At 44.0% G+C, this 25,809-nt stretch overlaps 1 protein-coding gene across 1 annotated transcript in view; it reads left to right on the top strand.

Annotated features, from left to right (window-relative positions):
• Positions 1-25,809, top strand: part of DNAH11 (dynein axonemal heavy chain 11) — a 2,866,633-nt gene that overhangs the window by 2,098,578 nt on the left and 742,246 nt on the right. The window contains exon 61 of the mRNA XM_069211469.1: positions 3,686-3,787. Within this exon, the coding sequence (XP_069067570.1) occupies positions 3,686-3,787 (102 nt within the window). The remainder of the gene's footprint in view (positions 1-3,685; positions 3,788-25,809) is intronic.

The raw sequence follows: 25,809 nt of genomic DNA, 5'->3' as shown, positions 1-25,809 counted from the left end.
ATTGCCATTTTCTTACCCTGTGTACTGGAGCACTGCTGTCCAGTTCCCGGTGGATGTGCTGTAACTCCTAAAATAACATAACATTTACTAATCCTCCAATTGCCATTTTAAACTTGCCAGCAAGGCCATACAGTATGGTGCAGGAAAATACACGAATGGCATGGTACATTAAATGTCACCTGTGAACTGCAACACTTTTTATGCCATCTACTAAACTGAAAAGGAAACATGGCTTCAGTCTTTCATGTGTAGCCTGACAGTTGCATATTTTAAACCTGCAGAGAAACCTGTCAAAATAAACCTTTTTGATAGGAAAGAACACCACATATAAATATTAAATAAATCACCTCAGTATTCTGTGTAGCCCCTGAAATTAGGGTGCCTGGTATTTAGTAGTGCTGTAATGTACCTACAGTTATTTCCCCCCAAAAGGTATTTTACTGTAAAAGGCATGTTGATGTTAAAAAGTCAATTCAGAATAAAATACTGTTTCTGCTAACTCAGGTTGGGATAAGCTACAGGAATGATTTAGCCACTATTTTTAATATTTCTTAAAAATCCAACTGACTGGTAAATTTGGCTTTTTGATAAATATTTAATAAATGTTGCTTTTAAAAAAAATATTTTCTCTGCCTGAAACCCTACTAGGCTAATCAGCATTAGTCTGCCAGCAAGAGGGCCCTGTCCATGCTTGTCCCTTAATGAAGTAAGAAAACTTCTCCAAGAGCAGAAACAATGTCTTGGGCCCTTTGGTAGAAAGACCTAGATGCCAGATATGTGAATCGTCTTGGCTAAGGAAGGGCAGCTGGGTAGGGTTCAGGAAATTCATTAACTTGAAAAAGACTAGGGTGAGGCCTACCCATTCATAATTAAGCAGAAAGGGATACTTGGAGAAGCGAAGCCTTTGTTTCCTGAGCCAAGGAAGGGTTGAGACAAAGGGGACTGCTCATTCCATAAATGCACCCTGGCTGGGACACCAGAAATCTCGAAGAGCTTAAGGGTGCTGCCATTTTGGATTTGACTCAGAATAGTGCACTGTGGTTAATTTGCACTAAGGCAAGCAGGATGTGCTGCAAAAGTAGTATGGGTTGCCCCTGGAAACATATTTATCATTGCTTAGGAAGTGTCCATGACCCACACACCCCCATTGGCGAGGGAACCCTACAAATTTGACACCTCACCTAATTTCTGGACCTGTGGAGGAACAGAAGAGGACTGGTCCTGCTGTCTGTGACCTATTGTAGTGACCTGGGGGACTAGACCTGCTCCTACCTGTATCCAAGAGTGAAAGGTTGACTCCAAGCGTCGGTTGGCTGACTTGTCTGGGTACAGGGTCACCGCAAGCTACAAGAGGCCTTTTCCTGAACTGACCAGTGGACCATTAGCAACTGGACCCTGCTGGTGGCCTCTGCTGGAGTGAGCCTTGTCACTAGGAGCTATCCCTGAGGCACTGGGAGTCCTGGAACAAATTTTTTTCAGAAAGTGTGAAAAGTTGGAGCTGTTTGTTACCAAGACCTCCAGAGCTTTAGCAAGGCTTTGTGGAAATGTTAACTGATTTTTAGAGGACCTTGTCAGACACAGCTTCAGCTTTTCCCTGCTATACGATTTTGAGCACTATAGAAAGACTATGTGAAAAGAAAAACATGTCGGCGGACAATGAAGCAAAAATAATTCAACTGCTAGAGGGATTCAGTGGACACAAAATTTGAGTTTTCCCACTTGGAGCTTTTTCTACCAAAACCAACACCTTGAGCAGTCCAATGTCTATCTGAATTTGGGAGGACATCATCATGTACAGCTTGCAGCCTTGCCAGGCAAGAGGATTTAGACTTCCATTTCAGAGACTAAATGAGAAGGTAAAATCTTTGACCGGGGTGACGTGCTTGGTTGGCCTGAAATTGTGTTGGGTCTCAGTCAACTGTTTTGGTACTGCTGAATACTTTACACACTTTTCCTTAAGTTAAGGCTGTCTGTTCTATGCCGTAGCTACCAGGGGTTGAGTACAGATTTATTTATTGAACTTCTTTGTTGGACCTGGCAAGATTTTACGCGTATTACTTCCCCAACTAATATCCAATTTTCTTACAGTGTACAGGCTCAGTTACACGATAATGGTATAATACACACGTAGGTCAACTATATATAAAGGAACATGGGGGGTGAGGGACCAGGCATACATACCTGCCTGACTTTGAAGCACGAGGTCATTGGTAATCCAACACAGTTTTCAAATTTCTGCATGATTCCTGTACTGTGGGTTATTATGAAAATGTGTGCAGCATGTTTGAGATATGTATTACAAATACAGTACAAAAAGACTGATCCAATGCACATTAAAGATGCACCAAGGACTATTTTTATCTATTCAATATTTCATTATGTTTTCCGTTTTGTAATACAATGATGGGAGCATTGGAAGCTACAGAGCACCAGAAAGACATAAAGGGAAAGATAGCGTTCACACGAGTGGAAAAGTTATTCAGGCCGAAAAACTAGGTAGAAATAGGTGTCCAGTTGTCTGGAATATTATCTGATTGCAGGCTCAGAGGAAAAGGAGAGGTCAGTTAGAGGTTGATGGATATGACCATCTGCCAGAACGTGTTGGATCCCCTTTCTACCAATCTCGCTGTTCATTCCATTTAGAGGTGGATAACTATAGGGTTTCTAACGGAGGAGCCGCAGATGACTCGATTGCTGGGAACCCTTGACCTGATGGCCTGTCACAGTGATGGCTACCCACCCTATTTAGGACAGGCTGATCATCCCTAATTTTCACTGCCAGGGTCAGCCATGCAGAAAATGTGCAGCCCGGACTTACTGTTGGCCCCCATGCACAGTGAGAAACCTCTCTGCATACCAGGGCCATTGCGCTTGTCTTTTTCAGAAACAACCACCCACCTTGGCTGCAATGATCACTATAAAAGGCACTGGGTCTTCCTCAAGGGGAGAAGGCGTCAGGACATCCACTGAACAAGTGGGCCATACGCCAGTGTCTAGATGGCGGATGGCAGAAAGAGAAAACAATAGATTTCCGGAGTGATGAGTCTTTTTGGTGGCTTGACCTGTGCTCGAACGTTTGGATCACACAAGGTACAAAAAGTAATATTTTAGGGTCAGGTAGTGGGGTATGGTGAGGAAAGTTTGGAAAATTAATTCACGACTGTGCATGCAAAGGTTAACAGTATGGCTGTGCTAAATGTAGAATGTTCATTGTCATCTACAATTTTGTATGGCTGTGCTCTATGTAGAATGTTCATTGTCATCTACTATTTTGCTCGATAATAAATCATTGTGGATATCTCCTCTTCTATCCATTCAAGCACACATTTGTGATATTGGCACACTTCTCCCAGGGAGTGTGAGGAAATGTTTTCATGTGTGCAAGGGGGTCGATATATTATGCCAGGTGCCTCTCTATTAACGTTTTTAATGTGACATTTAGTTTTAAACTGTTTCATTTATTTCAATTGAAAAAATAGGATTGTGCTTACAGGGAATTGGTTGATGACATATTGTAGATAGGATTGTGTTCTTTTTAAGGTAAAGTTTTTTGCATGGAAGTTATGCCATTGTGTTGCATTGCATGTATCATATATTTGTGCCTTTATCCAGTAATTGTTTGATTTTAATTTAATTTAATCCCTAACTTGTTTTAATGGTTCGTTTTATTGGCTCTGTTTATTAGGTCTACTGTGACGTGGAGCCAAAACGACAAGCACTAGCTCAAGCAAACTTGGAACTGGCAGAAGCTACAGAAATACTTGAAACAATCAGGAAAAAACTCGCTGTAAGTAGAATCAGCGGGATACAACCTACCGGCTCATCAGTGGTTCATATCATTGTGTGTGTGCCAGCATGTAGTTTAACACACATGCTGCAGTTTATTAAGCATCAGTCTTTGGTGATGTAAAACAGGTGTACATTGTATTTGATGTTAAAATTGTTAACAATTGGGGTAGTAGCCTGGACAGTCAAGATGACAAATGCAGTCTAAGAGCACTCCTTGACCTCCGCCAACATCCACCATCATTCTGCTGCCAGACAATCCTACAGATGGCTTAATGAATGCCGGCTAGATGCAGAGTTGGGGGCAGAGGCTTCCGGCCCTGGTGAGGTTGTGCGCCCTTGGCCATGTTGAGGTCAAGAGGGCAGCAGAGTACTGAAGAGCTCCCTGGAGTTCCGTAGCCATACTCACTTCTTGTATCCCAAATTGTATGGCAGGTGATCCTTAAGAGTGGTGGAGTTCGAACTCTACCCAGGCATGCAGGGGAGACTGCAGTTCAACCGCTGGAATGACTGGCCCTCATGGCACCCTGGCAGAAGTAGAACACGCTGGTGGCACCAGCCTCCACGCTAAGTGAGACCTGGAAAGTGGAGGCACCCAAACTAGAGACCTGAAGGAGGATTCGCGACCCGACTCCTGCCCAGACTATGCTTGATACAGTAGCTGGCAAAGCCTGTGGTCTTCCTCTCATTTGAGGGGTGACTGGGAGCTGTTGGCCTGCTGTACCGGAAGAAGGGTGACCCCCATGGTTCCAGAATGGGTATTCTTTCATGGGTTGACCCCAGCTGCCCGTGCTGCCTACTCCCTAACATCTGTGGCAAGCTGGCCTGGCCGCACTGGGGTTACAGGCACCTCTTCACCCACTGTGGCTACGTGATGCCGGCTGATGGATCTTTTTATGCTCGCCCAGAGCGTGTTCCCTCAGGATGAGGGGATGCTCAGCTTAGGTAGAGAGTTAGGAAGTTTAGGAAGAGACTCATGGATACCCCTACCTTTACTTTCCTCAGTTCTTTACACTGCATCACCCAGCCCATGTTGTCAACTAAAACATGGAGAAATATAAGGGACCAAGCTTGCAAGCTCAAGCTAGGATCAATAAATACACAGCTCCTGCTTCAGAAAGTTTCAAACTCCTGGTTTCGCAATCCAAATAGGTCACAGGTCTTTGACCTAGAAACCCCTGATGGGTGCCCCTCGTGTCCCATGATTGCCCAGATAGTCAACCATCACAACAGGGGCACTATCCTCCATGAAGCATGGGAAGCACATAACTTGTGCTTCCAATCTAACTGCGTGAAAAAACAAAGTGATGGGAGAAAGGCTAGAATTCATCTCAGCCACTTGCAATCTCCCAGGCCCACATTCCAATCCATTGTTATTGGCCCACCATGCCACCTCAGGTTGGACCCAGCCATATGCAAATCAGCCTTGATCCTGCTCCTCATGGAAGCAGTCCAGCCCGTACTGCCAGGACAGGTCCTCCCTGAACCATAATACAAGCAACCCAAGACCGATTTTACGCTTCGTATGGGCTCAACAATCGGCTATAACTTGATTCCAGTGGCACAGTGAGCAGAGGACTCCTGTCTGGTCACATCTGTCACACTTAGGGCATCAAAGAACACAGGAATGGATGGAATGCTTGAATACATCTCAGCCACTGGAGATCCCTTTAGGTCTGCATCCCAATCCATTGTTTTTCACCCACCATACCACCTCATTTTGGAACCAGTCATATACAAATCAGCCTTGAAAAAAAACAATCTAACTAATGTCCAGTCTAACTGCATTATGATCTTCCCAGACTTCAGCAAGCTTGTTCAGAAATGGAGGAAGTCTTTTGATTCCATTAAACAGAAGCTCTGAGCGATGCACATACAATATCTGTTACTCTTTCCTGCCAAGCTTAAAGTAATTCACAACTCTCGGTTGCACTTCTCCGAGACCTCTGAGGAGGCATCTGACTGGACAGCAGAGAATAAACAAATTAGCCGCCACCTTCCTTTGAGTCATGACTCGTCTGACCATCGTACCTGGCTGCCCTTGGGTGCTGTGCCAACCTAGCACAGGCAACTAACAAGGTCCAGTAGAGGTCAAGGAGGGTCCTGGGTTTTACTGGACTCCTCTGAATCACAAAAGTGACCCCCACACCACTCGGGGAGACATCAGTCGATAACCTCTTATTGGCACCTATTGTATTGACCCCTCGATGAAAAACACAGATGCAGACAGACCCCTTTGACTCACCTGCTCTAAGCCTGGAGACACTGAAATGGCACAGAGGTTCATGCAATAATGAGCTTGATTTGTAGTATTAATTTATAGCAGGGCTATTTACTGATCCTCTGTCAACACTAACAAGTCACCTTGGCAAAAATCCTATACAGGAGTTGGTCCTTTTCTAATGCCTTAATTGAGCTGTAATGATGGCTTGTTCATCAGAGGTTTACCGAGCAACAAATGCTTCTGCGGTGGAGATATGGGGTGAGGGGATGGTGATGAGTGGGCATGTTCTACTTGTTACTGTTCGTTTATGGCTTCTGTTTTTGTTTGACATTTTAAGCACCCATGCAAAAAGATTCTCAGGTCATTGAGCTAAACTTGCAGGCCAAGGCATAGTGTCTTAGATGTCCTGGCACACTACTTGGGACAACACTCACAGCTCCATAACCAAATGACTGACTATATAGTTATTTACTGGAATATAAAGGGCTTGCTAGATCGTCTCAAGAGGATGGCTGTTTTTCTATATGCCAAAGAATACAGGCCTGCAGTCCTTATTCTGCAAGAAACTCATCTGGTGGGCTAGAATTGCCCCTTGCTGTGATATTTTGGTTATAAAACAGGTTTCCACACTGGGTTCAACTGGGGTTCAACATTGTGGCTATACTCCTACACAGGAACTTTCATCTAATGGTATCTGTTGTTATTTCGGACTCCTGGTTATGCATATTGGGATAGGATTTCTCCTGGAACAGAAACAGTACTACTTCATAAGCGTCTGTGCCACCTCAATTTCTAAAACTTACACCTGAAGCAGTTGAAACTGCTTTGCTGCACGTTCCTCAAGGTATTGCTATTTTGGAGGAGATTTTAACACTTCACCTCATCCAGGTATGGACTGCACAGGCCCCCTGACAGCAAGCCATCTGGCAAAAACCAAATTATTAATGACCTGGAAGGTCTCCCTCGTAATCTGTGGTGCCTGGAGGACATGGCACCCACATGATATAGAATATAGACAGACATCAGCACCACACAATATGCTTTCCCGTATCAACCTCCTACTTATTCCAGGCACCGGCGTTCTTCACACGAGATCGACTACCATTCTCCCACAGGGTATCTCAGACCTTTCAACTGTTACTGCTCCTTTCAAGTTGACCACTGGAGACAGATGCCACATGTAGTGCCTAAATGCTTAGAGCGCTTAGTGCATGATTAATGCTTTGATCATCTGTTGACATAGGTTCACCCCTATTTCCTCATAAATTAAAACTTGGTAGGCTCTGTGGATAAAATGTGAACTACCAGTAAGGCCATCATCAAGGGGCTGCAAAGGCTTATTTTAGGCATAAAGAGAGATACAGATATCAACATATAACTGACCTTGAAGCCCTGATCCTACAATTATAATGTTGATGCCTAATGGAGACATCGGAGCATTTTCCATGTCAGCTTCAACTTGATTTCACTAAGTTGCTGCATGTCTCCCTGGGAGAGACCCGCCAATGCTGGGGGACCTTGACTAAGAAGATAAAAGAACATGGGGATACATTTGGAAAGTTAACTTTACTGGCTAGCTGCCAACGAGATGGCAACTAGAATAGTTCCAGAAATTATAGACCTTAGCAGTCTGAAAAAATGCAAATCAGTAGATTTTGCAGAAACATTTGCTGAGTATCATCAAACTTTATACTCTCACTGCGAGTAAAAAACGAACTGAATCCTAACTGACAAATCTTTCCCATCAACATCTTATAACAGTCCCAAACAGTTAGTTCAATAACATTGCATCTGCAGTTTGCTCTTCTCTGTGGGCGGGTCGATCTCCGAGATAAATGTAGGCAATCTGTTTATGATAGAGGGATGGGAATAGCGGATATCAGATTGTAGTACTGGGTTGCTCTGACTTTGGTTATTAATGCCTGGCTGAGTATGGGTGGTGTGACTCGACAATGTCATGACAGTGCACATTTCACCATGCTCCACAGTGAGGCCACCAGGGTGGTGTTCTTTGAGCTGGAGCTTGGCATTGTGCTCTATCGGCTGAGGCAAGATCTTCAAATCCTCCTTCATTGTCAAAATGGTGTGCACCTATAGACTGGTGTGCAGAACAAGAAGAGCCCAATTATAAGGCCAGGGGATGTCCTCACAAATATTCCAGAATTTAGTGATGGTGGTGGTAATATTATGGGCTGGGCAACATGTATTGAGATGATTGTGGCAGCGACAATGCGGGGAATGTATGAATATATAAATGACATGGACACTGGATGCTGTTTTGTCTTTTGCTGACTTTAATGCACTAAAAACAATACAGTTGATTTATCAAAAAGAATTGTTAGTGGTCTGAGAAAGGAAACTAAAAGTTAAAGCCACCACAAAAATGAGAAAACAAATTAAAATTACAAACTGAAAGGTTAGTTTTATTTGCTTCAGGAGTTGACCGCTCAGAAGCGATGAACCAAAACATTAAGGCCCATATTTATACTTTTTTTGTGCCGCGTTTGCATCACTTTTTGAAGCAAAAGTGGCGCAAACTTACAAAATACAATTATATTTTGTAAGGTTTGTGCAGTTTTTTGCGTGCAAAAAAAGTATAAATATCGGCCTAAGTGCACACATTCAGTGTTAAGGTGGGTGTGTTCACAAATATATAACACTGGGATGATTGTGTATCTTACACACTGAGTATCAGTTTGCTTCCACATCCGAAACTGATAAGGAATGTAAAAGAAGAGACTGGCAATATTCAGTGACCAATTAAAAAATTAAACGAAAAAGAGTGTTGCTCTTTCACTTTGATTGCTTGGCACGAATGATGGATTTTTCACAGCATACTGGTGAGCTGTCACCTGCTTCGATATGAGAAGGCATGGGCTAATGGATCTCTGGCCCAAGTCCCTAGTTTTTCAGTCCCTGTCTCCACTTAATGTACAAGATCTGTGTCCTGTCTGTGGTTAGTTTGTAAACAGTAAGAGCAGGGAACAAAACATTTTCCTAGCAGCTCATCACCAGTGGTTAGAAACAATACAAAGAGAAATATAGGAAAACAGTGACAAATGGAGAAAGCATGGATGAAAGAGGTCTTGCAAGGGTGAGCTAAAAAAAGGTGCTGGCTATGACGTCTGAGATGACAGACGCACTCCAGGTTGGCTAAGAGCCCAGAGCAACACAGCCTGAAACATCCAGGCCACACAGACCAGTAACTAACAATGATGCAACAATTTACCTCCCCTGAGAAGGTGAGAGCGTGATCTGGGCCCATGAATGCTGTCAGTTCCATTGAGGACAGCCCACAGGTACCCAGGCTGGAGAAGTGAGTGGGCCCAAGGTGTGCACAGCAAAGGGAGGTCACAGGGCTTGATGAGTGGACAATATATATACACTGTGAGGACCGGGGTGACCTTACACCTTCCTTGCTTCCAAAAGGCAAAGCAGCATCAGCCTGTGGGGCACTGAGGCTGTTCTGTCATGGTTCACTGATCAGCCTCAAAATTCCGGGGCCCAGATACAAGTTGGCGCAAGGGTGCCATTGGAGCCTGGCACACACAAGCCATACATGCGTCTCAACCAGTGGTCTGAAGCAGTGGTAATAGATCCTGTTGAATTGGTTAATAACACAAGGAAATGTCAAGTTATAGCTTGTAAAATGGAGCTTTATTCTATTTTCCCCCTGGCGGATAGAGATCAACAAGCCAACTGTCAAATTCAAGAACATGACAGTTCTAAACAAACATCCTGTTTACAGAGAGGCCTGCGCTCAGTGTTGCATGCCCACAGATGTAATCACAGGGCAGCATAAGACATTACACTTCTCCATCTTTTGAAAATTACTAAATAATGATATTGAGCTACTAAGACAAAGCAACCTAATCTCAATGAAGCCAAAGAAATTCAGTCAAAGACATAGGGGGTCATTATGAACCCTGGTGGTTCAGACCGCCATGTCAGCGGCAGCGGCAAAGACTGCCACCGGCACGGCGGTCTGACCCCGCCATGCAGCCCTCTTCCACTGCCAGACTGCCGCCGACAGGCAGCCTGACGGTGGAGGAAATCATTATCCGACAGGGCAGCGCTGCAAGTAGCGAGGCCCTTTTGATAATGATCCCTTTTCCTCCAGCCTTTCCCTGGTGGGTTCTCCCACCAGGGAAAGGCTGGTGGAAGGGGTGCTCTGGGGGCCCCTGCACTGCCCATGCACTTGGCATAGGTAGTTCAGGGGCCCCCATGCAGTGCCTCCTCGTGCAGTTCACTGCCCGATTTACGAGCAGTGATCTGAGCGACGTGTGCTGCTGCACCCGCTGCACACCAACATTGGTGGCGGCTCCATTTGGAGCCTCTGGCAATGTTACGGCCCTTTTCTCTGCTGGGCCAGTGGGCAGAAACACTGTTTCCCCCCCGCCGGCCCAGCGGGGAAAACATTATACAGCCGGCAGGGGGGTAGTCACGCTGGCGGTCTTCTGTTGACCGCCAGCATTGATCTCAGCGGTTTTTATCACCGAGATCATAAGGAGGCCCATAGTCTCCGTCTGAAAATAGAATTGTGCAATATTCTGCAAAACTGAAGGTGATAATGAACAATGAATGTGTACCTATAGAAATAAAAATATGAACATACATAGGGCCTGATTACAACTTTGGCGGAGGGGGTTAATCCATCCCAAATGTGTCGGATATCCTGCCCACCGTATTACTAGTTCCTTAGGATATAATGGACTTGTAATACAGCGGGCGGGATATCTGTCACATTTGGGACGGATTAACTCCCTCCCCCAAAGTTGTAATCAGGCCCATAGTCCTTTAAGTAGCTTGGATGTTTGTGTCCTGAAAATCTTCTTTTGTTCAGCACAAGTTACATCATCACTCTCCTTTAAATGAGCCAGTGTTAATTTAAACAGGTATGGCTTGAACTTCTTTCCCTTTTTGACACACAATAATTTCAGCATTAACGCTTCCAACTTTAAGTTCCAAGTTCTCCCATGATCTGAATTTATGGCATTTTTTAAAAGCTTTATCATGTTGTAAATCCAAGTAAACCTGGACCATAGAGCTCTGCCAACTGGTGCTTTCATTTTTACGGACTCCCCAACTTTAAAAACACTTTATCTGAAAGAGACTTGTAGTTGCAGATTCCTTGCCTTAGAATTTCCTGGTGTCAGTTTGGAATACAGATCTTTTGCTGAGCAATACCCTTACGAGCGCCATTGGGTGGCGTCATTTTGATCCGCGAGGCATCATTGGAGCAGTCTGTGACATCACAGTTGCCTATAAAGGCACCACCTCGGCGCGTGTACATCAGTTCTTTTCCTTTCATGCTGTTAAAGCACAGATCCAGAAAAGAGCCACCCTCTGTCTTTTTTGTCGAGATTTTTTGTGTCTGTGTGTGGATGACCTCGAGAAAGACCGGATTCAAGCCATGTGGCACCTGCCATCACACAATGTTGGTGACAGATCCACACCAGGTATGTCTCTGGTGCTTAGATTGAGACCACAACTCAAAGCTGTGTTCCAATTGCCAGGCCATGGCTCTGAAAGCTTTGAGGGAGTGGTCACTGAAGTTCATGGTGGCCCAGCAGCCAACATCGGCAGGTGCGACTACTCAGAAGTCCTGGTCCCGGTCTGGAGGAGGTTGGGGGACTGTTCCAGGAGCTCCTATTCTTCTCCCTCCCACTTGAGGTCCTCCAGGCACTTGGGGAAGAAGAAGAAGAAGAAGTCCAAGCTGATTTCAACTTCACTTTGCCTGTCGGCTGACAAGGCAAGTCAGAAACGTTGACGTTCCAGGCACGGTTCTGCGGAACCATTGCCAGGGCAGACTCCGAGCCTCCTCCCTTTCTGGGAGCGACCTCCGCTCAGATCAAAGAGTTTTACGAGGCCATGTGTCTCGTATTTGAGCGGGCTGGCCCTGCAGGTGTGCTGTCGCCCCCGCAAGATCAGCAGAGGCCCCATCAGGTTCCACGCCTTCGGCTCTGCAACATTCATGATCCGATATCGGATGCAAGAGACCCCATTGGTGCTGAGTCCACCCAGTCGGCATCCTCTGGCATCACTTCTGATGTCGATGCTCCCGGCACCACTGGTGCTCACGGGTGGTGTAAGCCACATTTTAATAACCAGTTATTCGGAACCAGAACGGCGTAGCACAATGCCAATTCCTGCGTCGACTGTGCCAACAGGTGCCATATCAGTGCCTGAGCCTTTCTATGATCAGCCAGGCATTGGTGAGGAATGGGAGGGGTATCAGGACCCTCTGGAGCCTCAATTGGACCAAATGGACTGGGATGAGGAGTTAGGGGAGCTCAGTGGATCGGACACCTCTCCGGATACTGGCATGCTCTCACCTCCTATGGTGGCTACCGAGAAGAGAGCATCATATGCTATGGTTGTGCATAGGGCAGCTGAGGTCTTGGACCTAGATCTGCCTACGGTGCAGGTCAGGACTAACCTCCTGACTGAGGTGCTTCAGCCGGAGCTTTCCACATTGGAACTGATGTAGCTCTTTAATGAGGCTTTCACGGATGTCCTGCTGGGGACGTGGTCCAAACCCAGCACAGGGGTTTCTGTAAATAGGACAGTTGGCCGCTGCCATCGCCCAGCTCCGGGTGATCCTAGCTTCCTCACACAACACCCCACCCCGGAGAGCTTGGTGGTCCAAGCCTCTACTTCCCATGGTGCCTTGCCTTCAGCTCCCCCGGATAGGGAATCCAAGAGACTGGGAAGAAGATGTTTTCTTCCTTCAGCCTGGCATTGAGGTCAGTAAACACCTCATGACTATTGGGCTGTTTTTCCTATACTTTATGGGATACGGTAGCACAGGTACTGCCTCAGATCCCAGAGGGTGTGCGGGACACTCTCTCACAAGTAGTCAAAGATGGGAGAGATGCAGCTATGTTTACCATCGTGTGGATTGGACACGACTGACTCGCTGGGTAGATTACTGTGGTCTCCTTCAGCCTTAAAAGTGCTCTTCTGGTGTTCACCAAAGTGATGGCGGTGATCGCAGCTGATCTGCACAGGTTAGGGGTTTCAGTCTTCTACTAGCTCGACGACTGGCTGTTGAAGGCTTCATCACCCCAGGCTGTCGTCACCCACCTTCAGACTACGGCGAACCTCCTGCATTCCCTAGGGTTCACTATAAACCTGCCGAAGTCACATCTGACTCCCTCGCAGACGCTCCCTTTCATCAGAGCCATTCTGAACACAGTGCAGTTTCAGCCTTTCCTCCCAAGCACAAGTCCAGGATATTCAGGTTATGATTTTGATGTTCCGGCCTCTATCCTGGATTTTGGTGAGACAGACTCTGATTCTGCTGGACTGCATGGCCTCCTGCATCCTGTTAGTAAAACATGCCAGATGGCATATGAGGGCTCTCCAGTGGGACCTGAAGTTCCACTGGGCACAGCATCGGGAGAATCTTGCCGACATGGCTCAGATCTCAGAGGGAACTGCAAAAGTTCTACATCTGTGGTTTTTGAACTGTGATTGGGTCAGAGGCAGACTCCTACCACTTCCCCAACCAGAGTTAACAGTAGTGACAGAAGCATCACTTCTGGGATGGGGCTGCCATCTGGGAGAGGTGGAGATCAGAGGCCTCTGGTCTCCGGCGGAATCCGGACTCCATATCAATTTATTGGAGCTCCGGGTAATCCACCTAGTATTGAAGGCATTTCTACCTGTGGTCAAAGGGGAGATAGTACAGGTGTTCACAGACAACACCACTGCAATGTGGTACTGCAACAAGCAGGGTGGTGTGGGGTTGTGGACTCTTTGTAAAGAGGGCATGCGTCGCTAGACATGGCTGGAACAGCAGGGCATAACCCTGGTGTTTCAGCACCTGGCAGGTTCCCTGTACACCAGGGCAAACAAACTCAGCCGTCTATTCCTAGCGGATCATGAGTGGTGTCTCCATTCGGAGGTGGCACAAAGATTCTTTCAGCAGTGGGGAGAGCCTTGATTAGATCTGTTTACCTGCGAAGAGAAGGCACAATGTCAGCAGTATTGTGCATTGGAGTTTCCAAGACCGCACTCGCTCGGCAACGCTTTTAGTTGCAAGTGGAGCTCTGGTGTCCAATATGCCTTGCCTCCCATACCACTTCTGCCCAGAGTTCCGTAGAAGATCAAGAATGACCGTGCCCAAGTAATTCTTGTGGCTCTGGACTGGGCACAAAGAGTCTGGTATCCGGAGCTTCTGAAAATGAGCATCGATCCCCTGATCAGGCTGCCTCTTTGGGAAGATCTTCTATAGCAGCTGCAGGGGAAGGTTCTCCACCTGAGCCTGTCAACTCTCCGCCTTAATGCCTGGAGATGGAGTGGCAACAGTTGACAGGCTTTGACCTTCCTCCTGAAGTCTGTAAAGTTATTTTGGCAGCCAGGCGTCCCACCACTAAGATGGTATACGCGTGCCGTTGGAAACGTTTTGTAAATTATTGTACAGAAAGATCTATTGATCCTGTTTCTGCTTCTCTTTATGACATTCTTCTCTTTGTTGTATCCCCTGCCCAGAAGGGCTGTGCCTTAGGCACTCTCAAAGGCTATCCTTCTGCCTTGTTTGTGTTCCTTCGGCTGCCCGATCAGCCTTTAATATTCAAAACACCTATTGTAGATAGATTTCTCTAGGGCGTGTACATATGTGTCTCCCACGCCCTTTGCTATGCCTCAGTGGGACTTAAATCTGGTTCTCAGATTTTGTATGTGTGCTCCCTTTGAGCCACTGCATAATTGTCCCCTCTGGCAGCTTACCAACCATTAGGACAGCCTTCTTAGTGGCACTCTGCCAGGAGGGTGAGTGAGATGCAGGCTCTTTCATCTAAGCTGCTGTATCTGACCAGACAAGGTGGTACTCAGAACTTTTGCCTTTTCCTCCCTAAGGCTGTGACCCTATTTCACCTGGGTCAGAACATCACCCTTCCCATTTTCTTTGCTCCACCTCATCTTTCAAAAGAAGAAGAGCAACTCTATCAACTGGCCCCAAAAAGAGCGTTGTCGTTCTACCTTAACCACACAAAAGAGTTCCAGGATGATGACCAACTCTTTGTGGGGTTGTAGGATCAAAGAAAGGTTGGGCAGTGCAGAGACAAACCATTTTGTGCTGGGTCATTCTCTGCAAAATATCTGCTACGCACTGGCCAGGAAGCAGTCTCCTGAGGGATTGAGAGCTCATTCCAACAGGGGCAAGGTTGCTACCACTGCACTAGCACAAGGTGTTCCAATCCTAGATATCTTTCAGGCAGCGAGTAGGCATCCTTGCACATGTTTGCAGGACATTACTGCCTGGACAATCAGGTCTATAGAGAGGGGCACTTTGCCCATTCTGTCATACAGGACTTTCTAATGTAAGGACATCTGTCTGCATCCCACTGCCAGGAGGTTATGGCTCGGGTATCTATTCTAAGGTAAGGAATCTGCAGCTAGAAGTCTCCATTAGATAAACAAGCTACTTACCTTCGGTAACGCATTATCTGGTAGAGACTCCATCTAGCTGAGTGCCCCTCATTAGCTAGAAAATAAGTTTACTCCTAAGAGACAATGGGGATACCAAATGAGTGCCCCTCAACAGAATACAGTCACCTACTGCGAGCTCATCTTTTGACCTGTTTTTGTTTCTTCAGATAACCCATTTTCCCCATTTTATAGCACTCCCTTATTTGCACATCTCATCATCCTTTAGCATTTCAGATCTCCATTCATCCTCAGCCACTGCACCTCACATACACTTACTTCAACAAAGTCATCATCATCTTCACCTGGTGAAACATTCACCCTCTTAACTTCTACCAAATGTGAGAGACAATAGGCAAAATTATTCTTAACCCCAGGTATATGTTCAGCTTCAAAAACTAATACAGGCAGACTTATTAACCACCTTCTAATTCTCTATGAAATCGCATCAAAGCCCTTTTTCATAAACGCCTCTTTCAATGGTTTGTGATCTGAGGATACCCTGAACAAGTTTAAGCCCAATAAATGGCGAGAGTCTCTCCAATAACTGCATAGTTCTACTCTGTACCTTGTAGACACCGTAAGGCACAAGAAATAAGTTACTCAATGCCCACTCTTCTTTGTAATAACTGTTCCTAGACCCTTAGAACTAGCACAATTATGGTTACATCCTCAGATACAAAAGCCAGTAAATTATGAGCAGACTGCAAATCTTTCTCACTGGCTCTAGATGCTTCTTCACACTCAATTCTGTTCCTTTATATAACATCTTTCTCCATTAAATTTGTTTGTCTACATAGTTTCTGATAAACATATTATAGTATTCCACCATTACAAGAGAAGAAACCAATTCTTCTTTGTTGGTAGGCTAATTCAAGTTCACAGTGGTATCAACTAAAACTTACTTTGGTCTAATACCTGTGCCAGAAATATGGTGTCCCACATGGTTTACCTCTTTCACACCCAACAGACACTTACTTTCTGTAAGAGTCAAACCTGGCTGTTAATCCCTTGAAAACCTGAGGAACTCTCCTCCTATGCACATCATGTTTACAGCCATGTACTAAAAGATGATCCTGGTAACAGCATATAGCATTGCCATACCTTTGACATTACTGCTTGAAAACCTGAAGCAGCTGCTAGAAGTAGGAAGGGCATCCTTTTAAATTTATACACCACAGTTGGTGGTTTAAATGCCGTCAGCTCTTGCAAAACATCATCCAACTCCACCTGATGGTAGGCAGAAGTCAAATCTATACGGTTGTAAAATACTTAAACCCACAAGTGTAGTGACCAGCTCATCAATATTAGGAGTGGGAGTTGCTTGCACTGCCTCAATCATATCAAAATCAAAAACCTTTGTGAGTCTACCTGTACATCATCTTATGTGCTCAAAAGAATAAATCAGACTTTAGCAACTATTGATTTTGCCTCCTTCTTAGTTCAGGTATGGTCCTTGTAATGTTTCAAAACCCTCAAAATGGTCACTGAGTAGTTGTTCGAACTCTTGAACAAACTCAATTCTCTCTGTTCATACATCTTGAATTAATACCTGTGGGTTAAAATTAGGATCATGCCTCACCCTCAATACCTTCTGATGAGGTTAACCAATCAAATTATCTCAGTTTACAGAGACTTACACCTTTCCACCAACATCAGTTTCCCAATTGTAGCTTAGCATCAGAGTATCCTAGCATCTCAACATTGAAACCCCCATATACGTGTTATTGAATATCCAGAATACAGTGTAATATCCTTTGCAAATCTTTCTTCATAGAGTTTATTTGAAATTATAGTTAAGTGCAAGCAAGAGGCAAATCTCATGAGCATATCTGAGAAGTTAATTGTTTCATATAGGAATGCTAATGCACTGCACAAGAGGACTAAGCAGCATACAAGTGAAATCTTCAACTTGAAGTATTATCTCCTGTATAACCTCTTGCAGAGTTGTACTTTTGTCTTTCTTGTTCTTACTCTTACAATTTCCAAATCGACCCTTCTTCCCACACACATTGCAGAAAACCTGTAATGCTGGACAATCAAAGGCATTTGCTCTATGGCCTTATCTGTCACAGTAAAAACTTTGATCCTTAAATTTGTATGTCCTTTCTTTTGCGCTTTGTTTTTGGTGCACAATGCAGTCTCATCACTCTCTTTGGTGTGTGGTTTGTTTGTACTGAGGGTTACTTAATTCCTTCACTCATCTAAGCATGCGTTCAAGAGATCTTCCATAATTTTATCACTTCAGCGTTATAACACAAATGGATCCCTTACACTTTCCTCAGAGTGCACCAACAAATGTACAAATTGAAACTAGCTTTGGGAGACTTATGATATAATCTTTAGCTGACTCCTCTTTGCCGTGTTCTCTAAGGTCAAATGGTATTTTCCCATAATGGTACACATTTGTGGCAGGTAATGATGATCCAATTTCCACATGCAAACTTCAAATTCATTTAGATTTCTTTGTTTCTCAGTAGATAGTTCTGGTGACTTTCCAAGTTCTAATTGTCTTTCATCACCAAGGCAATATAACAGCAGCAAATATTTGCATTCTGCACTAAGATTTGTCCCACATTTGTTGCATAACTGATGAAAAATTTCTTCTACTTGTTTTTTTATTTTTATTTTATTTTAATATGGTTGGATTACCTGGACTATTAAAATAAGTAAATAAAGGTGAAATTTCATTATGCATTATGACAATACGTTTTGGACTACCTGAAAGATTGATTGAACACTAAAACAAAGCATTGTGCATTTTGTTTTCTACAGCAAATGGCTGTAATCACGTCCATACAATGTACCATGGTTGTGTTCCACTGTGAACAAAGTCGGGAATCCAGTTATTTGTGTTTTACTGTTCTGCAGCTCCTCTTCTGCTCAGTGCCTACGCCTCAACCAAATCAGGACACCGCACAGTCAATCCGTAAAACTCTTGAAGTAACTTTGATGAGTCAGTTTTCATTTTAACTCTCCATTTGGGTGGACATTTGCATGGGAATGTTTGCCAACATCCTCGTCTCCGGCACAAAATTGGTCAATAGTGCCAGGAAACAGTTATAGCTTGAAAGATGAAGTTATATTCAATTCACCCCAGCTGGATAAAGATCAACAAGCCAACTGTCAAATTCAAGAATACGAGTGTTGTGAAGAAAACACATGCACTCGGTGTATCATGCCCATAGAGGTCCAAGTTAGACATCAAAAGGTATGCTCAGAACAGATTTTGGCGGGCCTGAGGAGTCAGTGCTCAGAAAGGAACAACAGGAGGAAGCACAGGCAAGCATATTCACAGCCCTAATTCTGTAGCAAGACCAACTTCAGAAAAGTGAGGATCACCTCCAACTGACATACCCTCCCACCTGGCTGCAAAGTGAAAGTCAAAGGCAGTTGGGAGCAGGCTAAATGTTGCACAGAGACTGAGGTAAGAAGGGTACATTATCAGACGCGGCAAATTACCAACAACCCCTCACATGTGTCTTCAACTGGAGGATCGCCAATAACTGTTTAGTGGGAGAGGCTGGCTGCTAATGCTCCTTCTGTCCAAAGAAGTACTCTGAGTTCCTGTCAAAAGAGAGTGAGCTAGAGCCTTTATGTCAAAGTTGGGAAAAACTAGAAGTATACTGACAGATCATGTAAATCAATAAGGGCTCCTACAAGCTGGTTGTTCACGCCTCACCCCACTTCCCGCAACCATGAGTGGCTACAGGCAGAGGGAGGATGGGACAGTCAATGGGTGAGGTGGAAATTCCTGTAATCCTTCAAAATTCAATGTCAAGACCATAGGCTACATTATCTGTGATACAACTTAAAACTGCTGGACTGCAAAACCTTGGTCCAGGAAACATTACTCCACACCCAGAGCTAATTCCACTGAACAGCCTCTTTTCTTCTGCTCAATCTGGAAACCAGAAAAATATTCAATATTCAGCCAATCACAAGCAATTGGTTAAACTAGATAACACCGCCTGTAGCTCTACATCATTCACATGTGCTATTCCACCTCGGTCTATTTGTGCACCTATTTATTTATTTTTTGTAGAAGAAGTAGCGCCTACTCTGCAAAAACTATGCAGATGTTATGTAGATAGTTTTAAACACTGGAAACACACTACCTGTCTAACCTGTGCAATTCTATGGCTACAACCTTTTCAGTCTTGAACTGAAAAAAACAAAATTAATCCTCCTACATTTTCCATGCAACTCTAAATTCAAAACATATTGGATCTCAAAGCAACGCATGAATGGCTTCTCCACTTCTCTGGTGAAATGTTTGTACCTGTGTAATTTGACATTGCCAGGTCTTCGTAAGCACAAGTGGGCCATTGAGCCACAGCCTCAAGAGCCACTGACATCCATTAAAAAACTGAAACTCGTTTTGCCACCTAATAATATTACCTTGGCAGTTGATGCAATGGCCTGACGACGACAAGAATGCCATCATATTGGGCATTCATGAATCCAATTTAACGCTACTCAAAGCCATTTTGCATTTAGCTACCGGATGTGTTTGTGGTACAAGAAAATGTGATAAAATTACTCCAGTTCAAATATATCTCCATTGACTTCAACTAAAAGCCATAATAAAATTGAAGCTGGCCTGCACTAACTTTCAGGTCCTCAGCTGATAGCAACCAGAGTACCTTGGACCATCTAAAAAAAAAAATCCTATTCCCTTGTCTGCCTGAATTGCTAACCACAAAATGTATTTAAAAATCGGTTAAATTACCCTGAAAGTGAAACCAGGTTTTACATTTCAGCCTTTTTAGCAGAAAGAGGAATAGACGGAAGAGTTAAAACGTTTGTTCCATCTCCTGACTGATTGCATCTTTGTTCTAGTCACTAGAAGACATTTTCTGCCCACAGACCCCCTTATAAAATACAACCTAGAGCCTTCAAAGTAAAAGGCAATACTCCTGTTTTGAGGGTTTGTGTTGAGCTGAGCTAGGGTTAGGCATTACCTAATCTGCTGCAAACAATGGTCCGAAATTGCTTCATGTCATCATAATCCTGAGAAGACTGGATACATTGAGACTCAAAACCAAAAACTTAAGAACACATAGGGCTCTACTTAGTTCTATTGCACTCCTGTTCCTTTGTAACCCCCTTTCAGACGTCTTGAGATGGCCAGAAACACTTCTGTTCTGCGAAAAGTTGGAACGCGCTCGGACTAGAATCGTTTTCTTTTTGAGATTCACCCACTGATATATTTGTTCTATCTTGCTTTTTCCACTTTGTGTACTTCTTGCGGTTTTCATACCATCTTCAGTTTTGGTTTCTTGACAGGTTTCATAGAACACCTCTCACATATTCTGACTCATTCTGCCCCTCCACTTCCCTCAGCTCTCTTTAAACTAATAACTAAGGGGGTCATTCCGACCCTGGTGGTAAAAACCGCCAGGGCCGCGAACGACGGAAAGCACCGCCAACAGGCTGGCGGTGCTTCCTGGAGCCGCGGTCGGAAAACCGGGTCCGGCGGTTTCCCGCCGGATTAACCCCGGCTGGCCGAATTCTGACCCCCTTCCCGCCAGCCTGTTCCTGGCGGTTTTTACAGCCAGCCTGTTCCTGGCGGTTTTTACCGCCAGGAACAGGCTGGCGGGAACGGATGTCCTGGGGCCCCTGGGGGCTCCTGCACTGGCATGGGCAGTGCAGGGGCCCCCTAACAGGGCCCCAGTATGCTTTTCACTGTCTGCATAGCAGACAGTGAAAAGCGCGACGGGTGCAACTGCACCCGTCGCACACCTGCAACACCGCCGGCTCCATTCGGAGCCGGCTTCGGTGTTGCAGGCCGCTTTCCCGCTGGGCCGGCGGGCGCTATATTGGCTAGCGCCCGCCGGCCCAGCGGGAAAGTCAGAATGGCCCCAGCGGTCTTTTGACCGCGGAGCGGCCATCTGGCGGTTCCAGCCAGGCGGGCGGCGACCGCCGCCCGCCTCGGTTGGAATGAGGCCCTAAATGTACTTCTTCTGGGCTTTCTTAATTTGCATGCACTTTCTCATAGTCCACATATTTACACATTTGTATATCCATCTTTGGGCCGAGGAATTTATGGTAAAAATGTTAGGTTGTTTGTTAAAGTAGTTTAAAGTTTGACTCTGTTTCTCTGTAAGAGATGTTCTATACTAAATGGATTTGTTATATGTAGATGTATTTTTCAACATCTTAAAATCACAATAGTAGCAAACGCTTAGTGCAAACTATTTGTCCTTTTGAAAAACATTGCAACCATCAATTGATTCGGAGCACCGGAATAAATTAAAGCAACAGAACAAATGTTTTGCTAACTAACAATTCCAGAGGTAATTAGCTGAACTGTTCAAAATGTATTTACTCACTTAGAAACGAAGGCAAATATTTAGAGATAGTGGAAAACCCCAGTTGAATCCATTCAAATGTTCTCTCTTCTTAAAGGGGAAGCCTGTCCGAGAGATGAGAAATGTATTTTGCCTACAATGTAAACTTCTGGGACAATTCTGACAAATCTAATAGTGAGTTATACTGGGCAATATTAGTATGCATTTGTCCCTTTATTGCCGATAAATGAGGAAAGGCTCTTCCTTTAGTACTTTGGAAATGTTCGTAAATAGCCTATTAACTGCTACCACTTCCCACTGACATCCACCAATCTCCTGTCTCATTCAACCACTTACTCCTTAAATGTTTTTAATCATTTTATTGACGGTGACTTCGCAGGAAATCAGAACCTGGCTACTATTCATCCTCTGTAGTAAAGTTCCATTGTTAAAGTTAATATAACACCAGTGATTTAAATAATTGGGTACATTATAGTTGCCACAGTGTGCCTAAGGTCATACACTGAGCTCTCATCCCAAGCCAGAGAGTCTCCTGCTTCCTTGGTCAAGCTCAATGGTCTTTAACATAGGCAGTGGCCATTGACTAAACCCTGTTCCAGAACATCGATTTTCACTATGTGCAGCCGTGTCTTGACTCAGACATGCCCTGTGCCTACTCCCCTTAAGCACAAAGCCCACTGCTGTGGCAGTGGTCGCTTGATATGGCTTTTTGGATCACCCTACAACAATTCCATATTACACCAAAACCTTTGGCCATATGCAAAAGTCTCTGGTTCTAAGGATGGCTTCTCATGCGTTCAATGCAGGTGCAATAGATTTGAATGAAAACTCCAAAAATGGGGCAGTGGAGTCTAAGAGATTCTAAAGAGATTTAGCCTACTAAACTTAAATACTGTTAAGCACTCCAAAGACTGAACTAGATCAGCAAGACTGCAATATGCACATTATTTCAGATTTCCAAGCAGATGATGGTGACATCAGTAAATCATAAAAATACAATTTCAATTTCAGAGCTGGGCCATGCTTATCTCTAACACAAAGTGAGACTTTCATATGTGGGAACTGGCTAACACGTGGTCAAAAGCAAAGAAAAGAAAAAGAGAAAAATAATTTTTAAAAACGTACAACTAGGGTTACTCTCTATAAAAATACTCTGGTGTAATTATCTAAACTGAAAAGAAAACAAGAAACCACATTTAGTTATACCTCTCCTCATGGGACAGCAGACAGGAATACTTTATCAGATAGAGCGTTCACCTTCTCGTGATATTACTAGACAACAGCATTAGGACAGTGCAGAGCACAGGCTGCACATACGACAAGTCAGCAGTTCAGAGTTAGTTGGACATATTAGAACTGAAGAGCATAAACAAATGAGGGAATTAAGACTTGTAGAAAGTCATAATACAAATATTAAATATGGCAGAAGAGTTTGAGAGGGGCATGAGGTGAAAATGACAGCAGCAGCCTTCGCCAGGCATCTGCAGACTCTGACAGAAACATAGTAGACTCAAGGCATGAGTAAACTAACTTAAAGTTTCAAAGCTCCTCACAACCATGATCCATGGATTGGTCCTTCAGGTGGGCTCATCTTAGGCACAAAATTCGGCATCCAATGGTTGTTGCTGGAACCATCAAGCTTGCAACTATTACAGATTTTCTCTGCGAAAGCATGTTGTCATTTCAATGATTTCATACAGTTCTGATAAATAATACATTTTTTAGTTGTTTGTTTCTTCAGAATTCTTTCTCATGGTGCACAGGATGGACTAAACATTCCTCACATGAGAATTATAAGTTTCCTGTCTGCTTCAACAGCAAGAACAAATATTGTTACTTTGTTAATCTCAAGGACATGGTCTTTGTCTTCAATACAATAGGACATTCAACATCACATAAACAACCTAGGGAAAGACTTCAGGCCAGAGGGAACGGAATAGGCATGTAATTTTCCTCTACTGCTGCAAAATGAATCTTTCAGGCCTAGTCAAGCTAAGAAACCTACATGCACATTAAACAATTAATGGACATAACTCCTATTGTGCACCTTACAATTTATGTAAAAGCAAATTATTTTACTGCAAAGATTATATAAAGCATATTCGAACAATTTTGAAACCTGCATTTATTTTTCTGCACATATGTAACTAATGTTAATAATTTCACTCAATTCAACATATGTTTGATTAATTCATGATCTTTTCATACTCATACTTCATTTCTTCTGTTTCTTCTTAAAATAATACGTTGAGCATTAATTCTAATTAGTATTTCACTCAAATATAAGTGCACAATGCCTTTCATTTTAAACATGTCAAAATATGAATGAAGGCCACATTGTCCACCATACTTCAAACATGTACAATTTACATATCCATGTTAATTTCTCTGATTGGCTTTTAAATGAAGGTTTGTAAGTCACCATATGCTAACTTCCATGCCACTAATGTATTAGTAAAATTTGATCTCTATCAGTGACAAATATACTTTTAGAGTGTGCTATTGGTGCAATACACAGAGTTTCAGCTAGCACAACAATTAATGCAGTTCACCATTAAGATAATTCCATTGTACAGTCATTGGCCATGTGGGACAACACAAGAACTCTCCTTTTAATGTGGTGTGTGTGTGTGTGTGTGTTACAAGCAAATCTTGTGCTGTAGGACAGTCTACCTACATATTGCTTTTTTGAAAAATAAATCGGGGCACGCAGATGGTAACTAGTAAGAATAGGTGAGATTGCCTAAAGTTTTGCATCTACCTACCACCAATATGCCCAATCCTATTTTTTAAGACTCGGAATCTACAATTTCAGAAATATAGTTTCAGCTACTTTACAATGCAGCAATTTTAACAAAATATTAACATTGTTCAGTACTAATGACTTCAAAGCATCTCAGTGAGAATTGGGTTGCTAATTCAATTCCTACCTCTCTTTAATGGACGGTAAATAAATCTTTCCTAGGCTTGTAGTGGATTTGAGTAAACATCTGCTGAGACTGCTGTGTCACTCTTTGTGTGATGTATTCCATTTAAACCTGCAAGAATTAGGCAGGGTTTAATGTCTTAAAAAACAGAAAGGGGCTCAAACTTTCAAGACCGTGATGTTGGCGCTGACGAATACTGAGATTGCAAAATGCCTTCTCTCACGGGTGGCTGCCACTAAACGGGTGTGGCGGTGTGGGAGAGGGAAATTAAAAACAAAAACACTTACCTCTTTCCTACAGACAGATACAGATTTGTCTCTGCCGTCCTCTTCCCGGAAGCACACAGGCTTCCAGACTCCCCTCCAATCACGACACTACTGTCACCAGCATGACAGCAGTGCCGTGGTTGGTGTGAGCGCCCTTCTTCAGCACTCACAGAGGGAGTGGCACCCTGTGCACTTTCTCCTCCCGGTTGTTCAGTACAGCCAGTTGGAGAAATGCAAACTGCACGTTTGTTTGGCTGGCCAAACACGGCCGACCAAACAGACATGCGCACTTATGGTGCACCAACCACTCCTCCCTCCAGCTCCCTCTAGTTCTGCCCCGCCCTAACCTGGCAGACTGAAAAATAAAACGATAATAATGTTTTGTTATTGTTTTATTTTTCCTTCCTCTCTCCTGAAAGCAGGAGGAGGGTGACCCTCCTCTGCCTTAGCGGAGCCCCCCTGCCTACTCTTCATTTATCCCAGGCCTCTTTATTTCAAGCCACCCTCTCCTTCTGGGTTTTTTATTTCAATTTTACAGGTTCTTTTCTTCACTAGCTTTCTCCCATTGACACGGTTTTCTGTCTCTCATGTACACCTGCTTTCTCCCTTTTCTATCTTTCTCTCTCTTTTACTCTGTGTCAAAATTTGATTATAAAAAAATAAATACCAATAATGAAAATGAGTTTTGGTGCCTACCACCCTCACAAATTATGCACTGACATTAGGTGATTAATAAAGGTTTTGGTATTTTTGAAAGTTAGAGATCTTATAGCTATCTGCGATTACCCCATAAAGGGATATTCCACTTTTGCTTCCAATGACAGATTCTGAGTGCAATACATAGAGATGCAGCAGAAAAG

The sequence above is a fragment of the Pleurodeles waltl genome, chromosome 10 (assembly GCF_031143425.1).
Source record: "Pleurodeles waltl isolate 20211129_DDA chromosome 10, aPleWal1.hap1.20221129, whole genome shotgun sequence".
Lineage (NCBI taxonomy): Eukaryota > Metazoa > Chordata > Amphibia > Caudata > Salamandridae > Pleurodeles > Pleurodeles waltl.
This window is presented reverse-complemented; position numbering and strand designations above follow the sequence as displayed.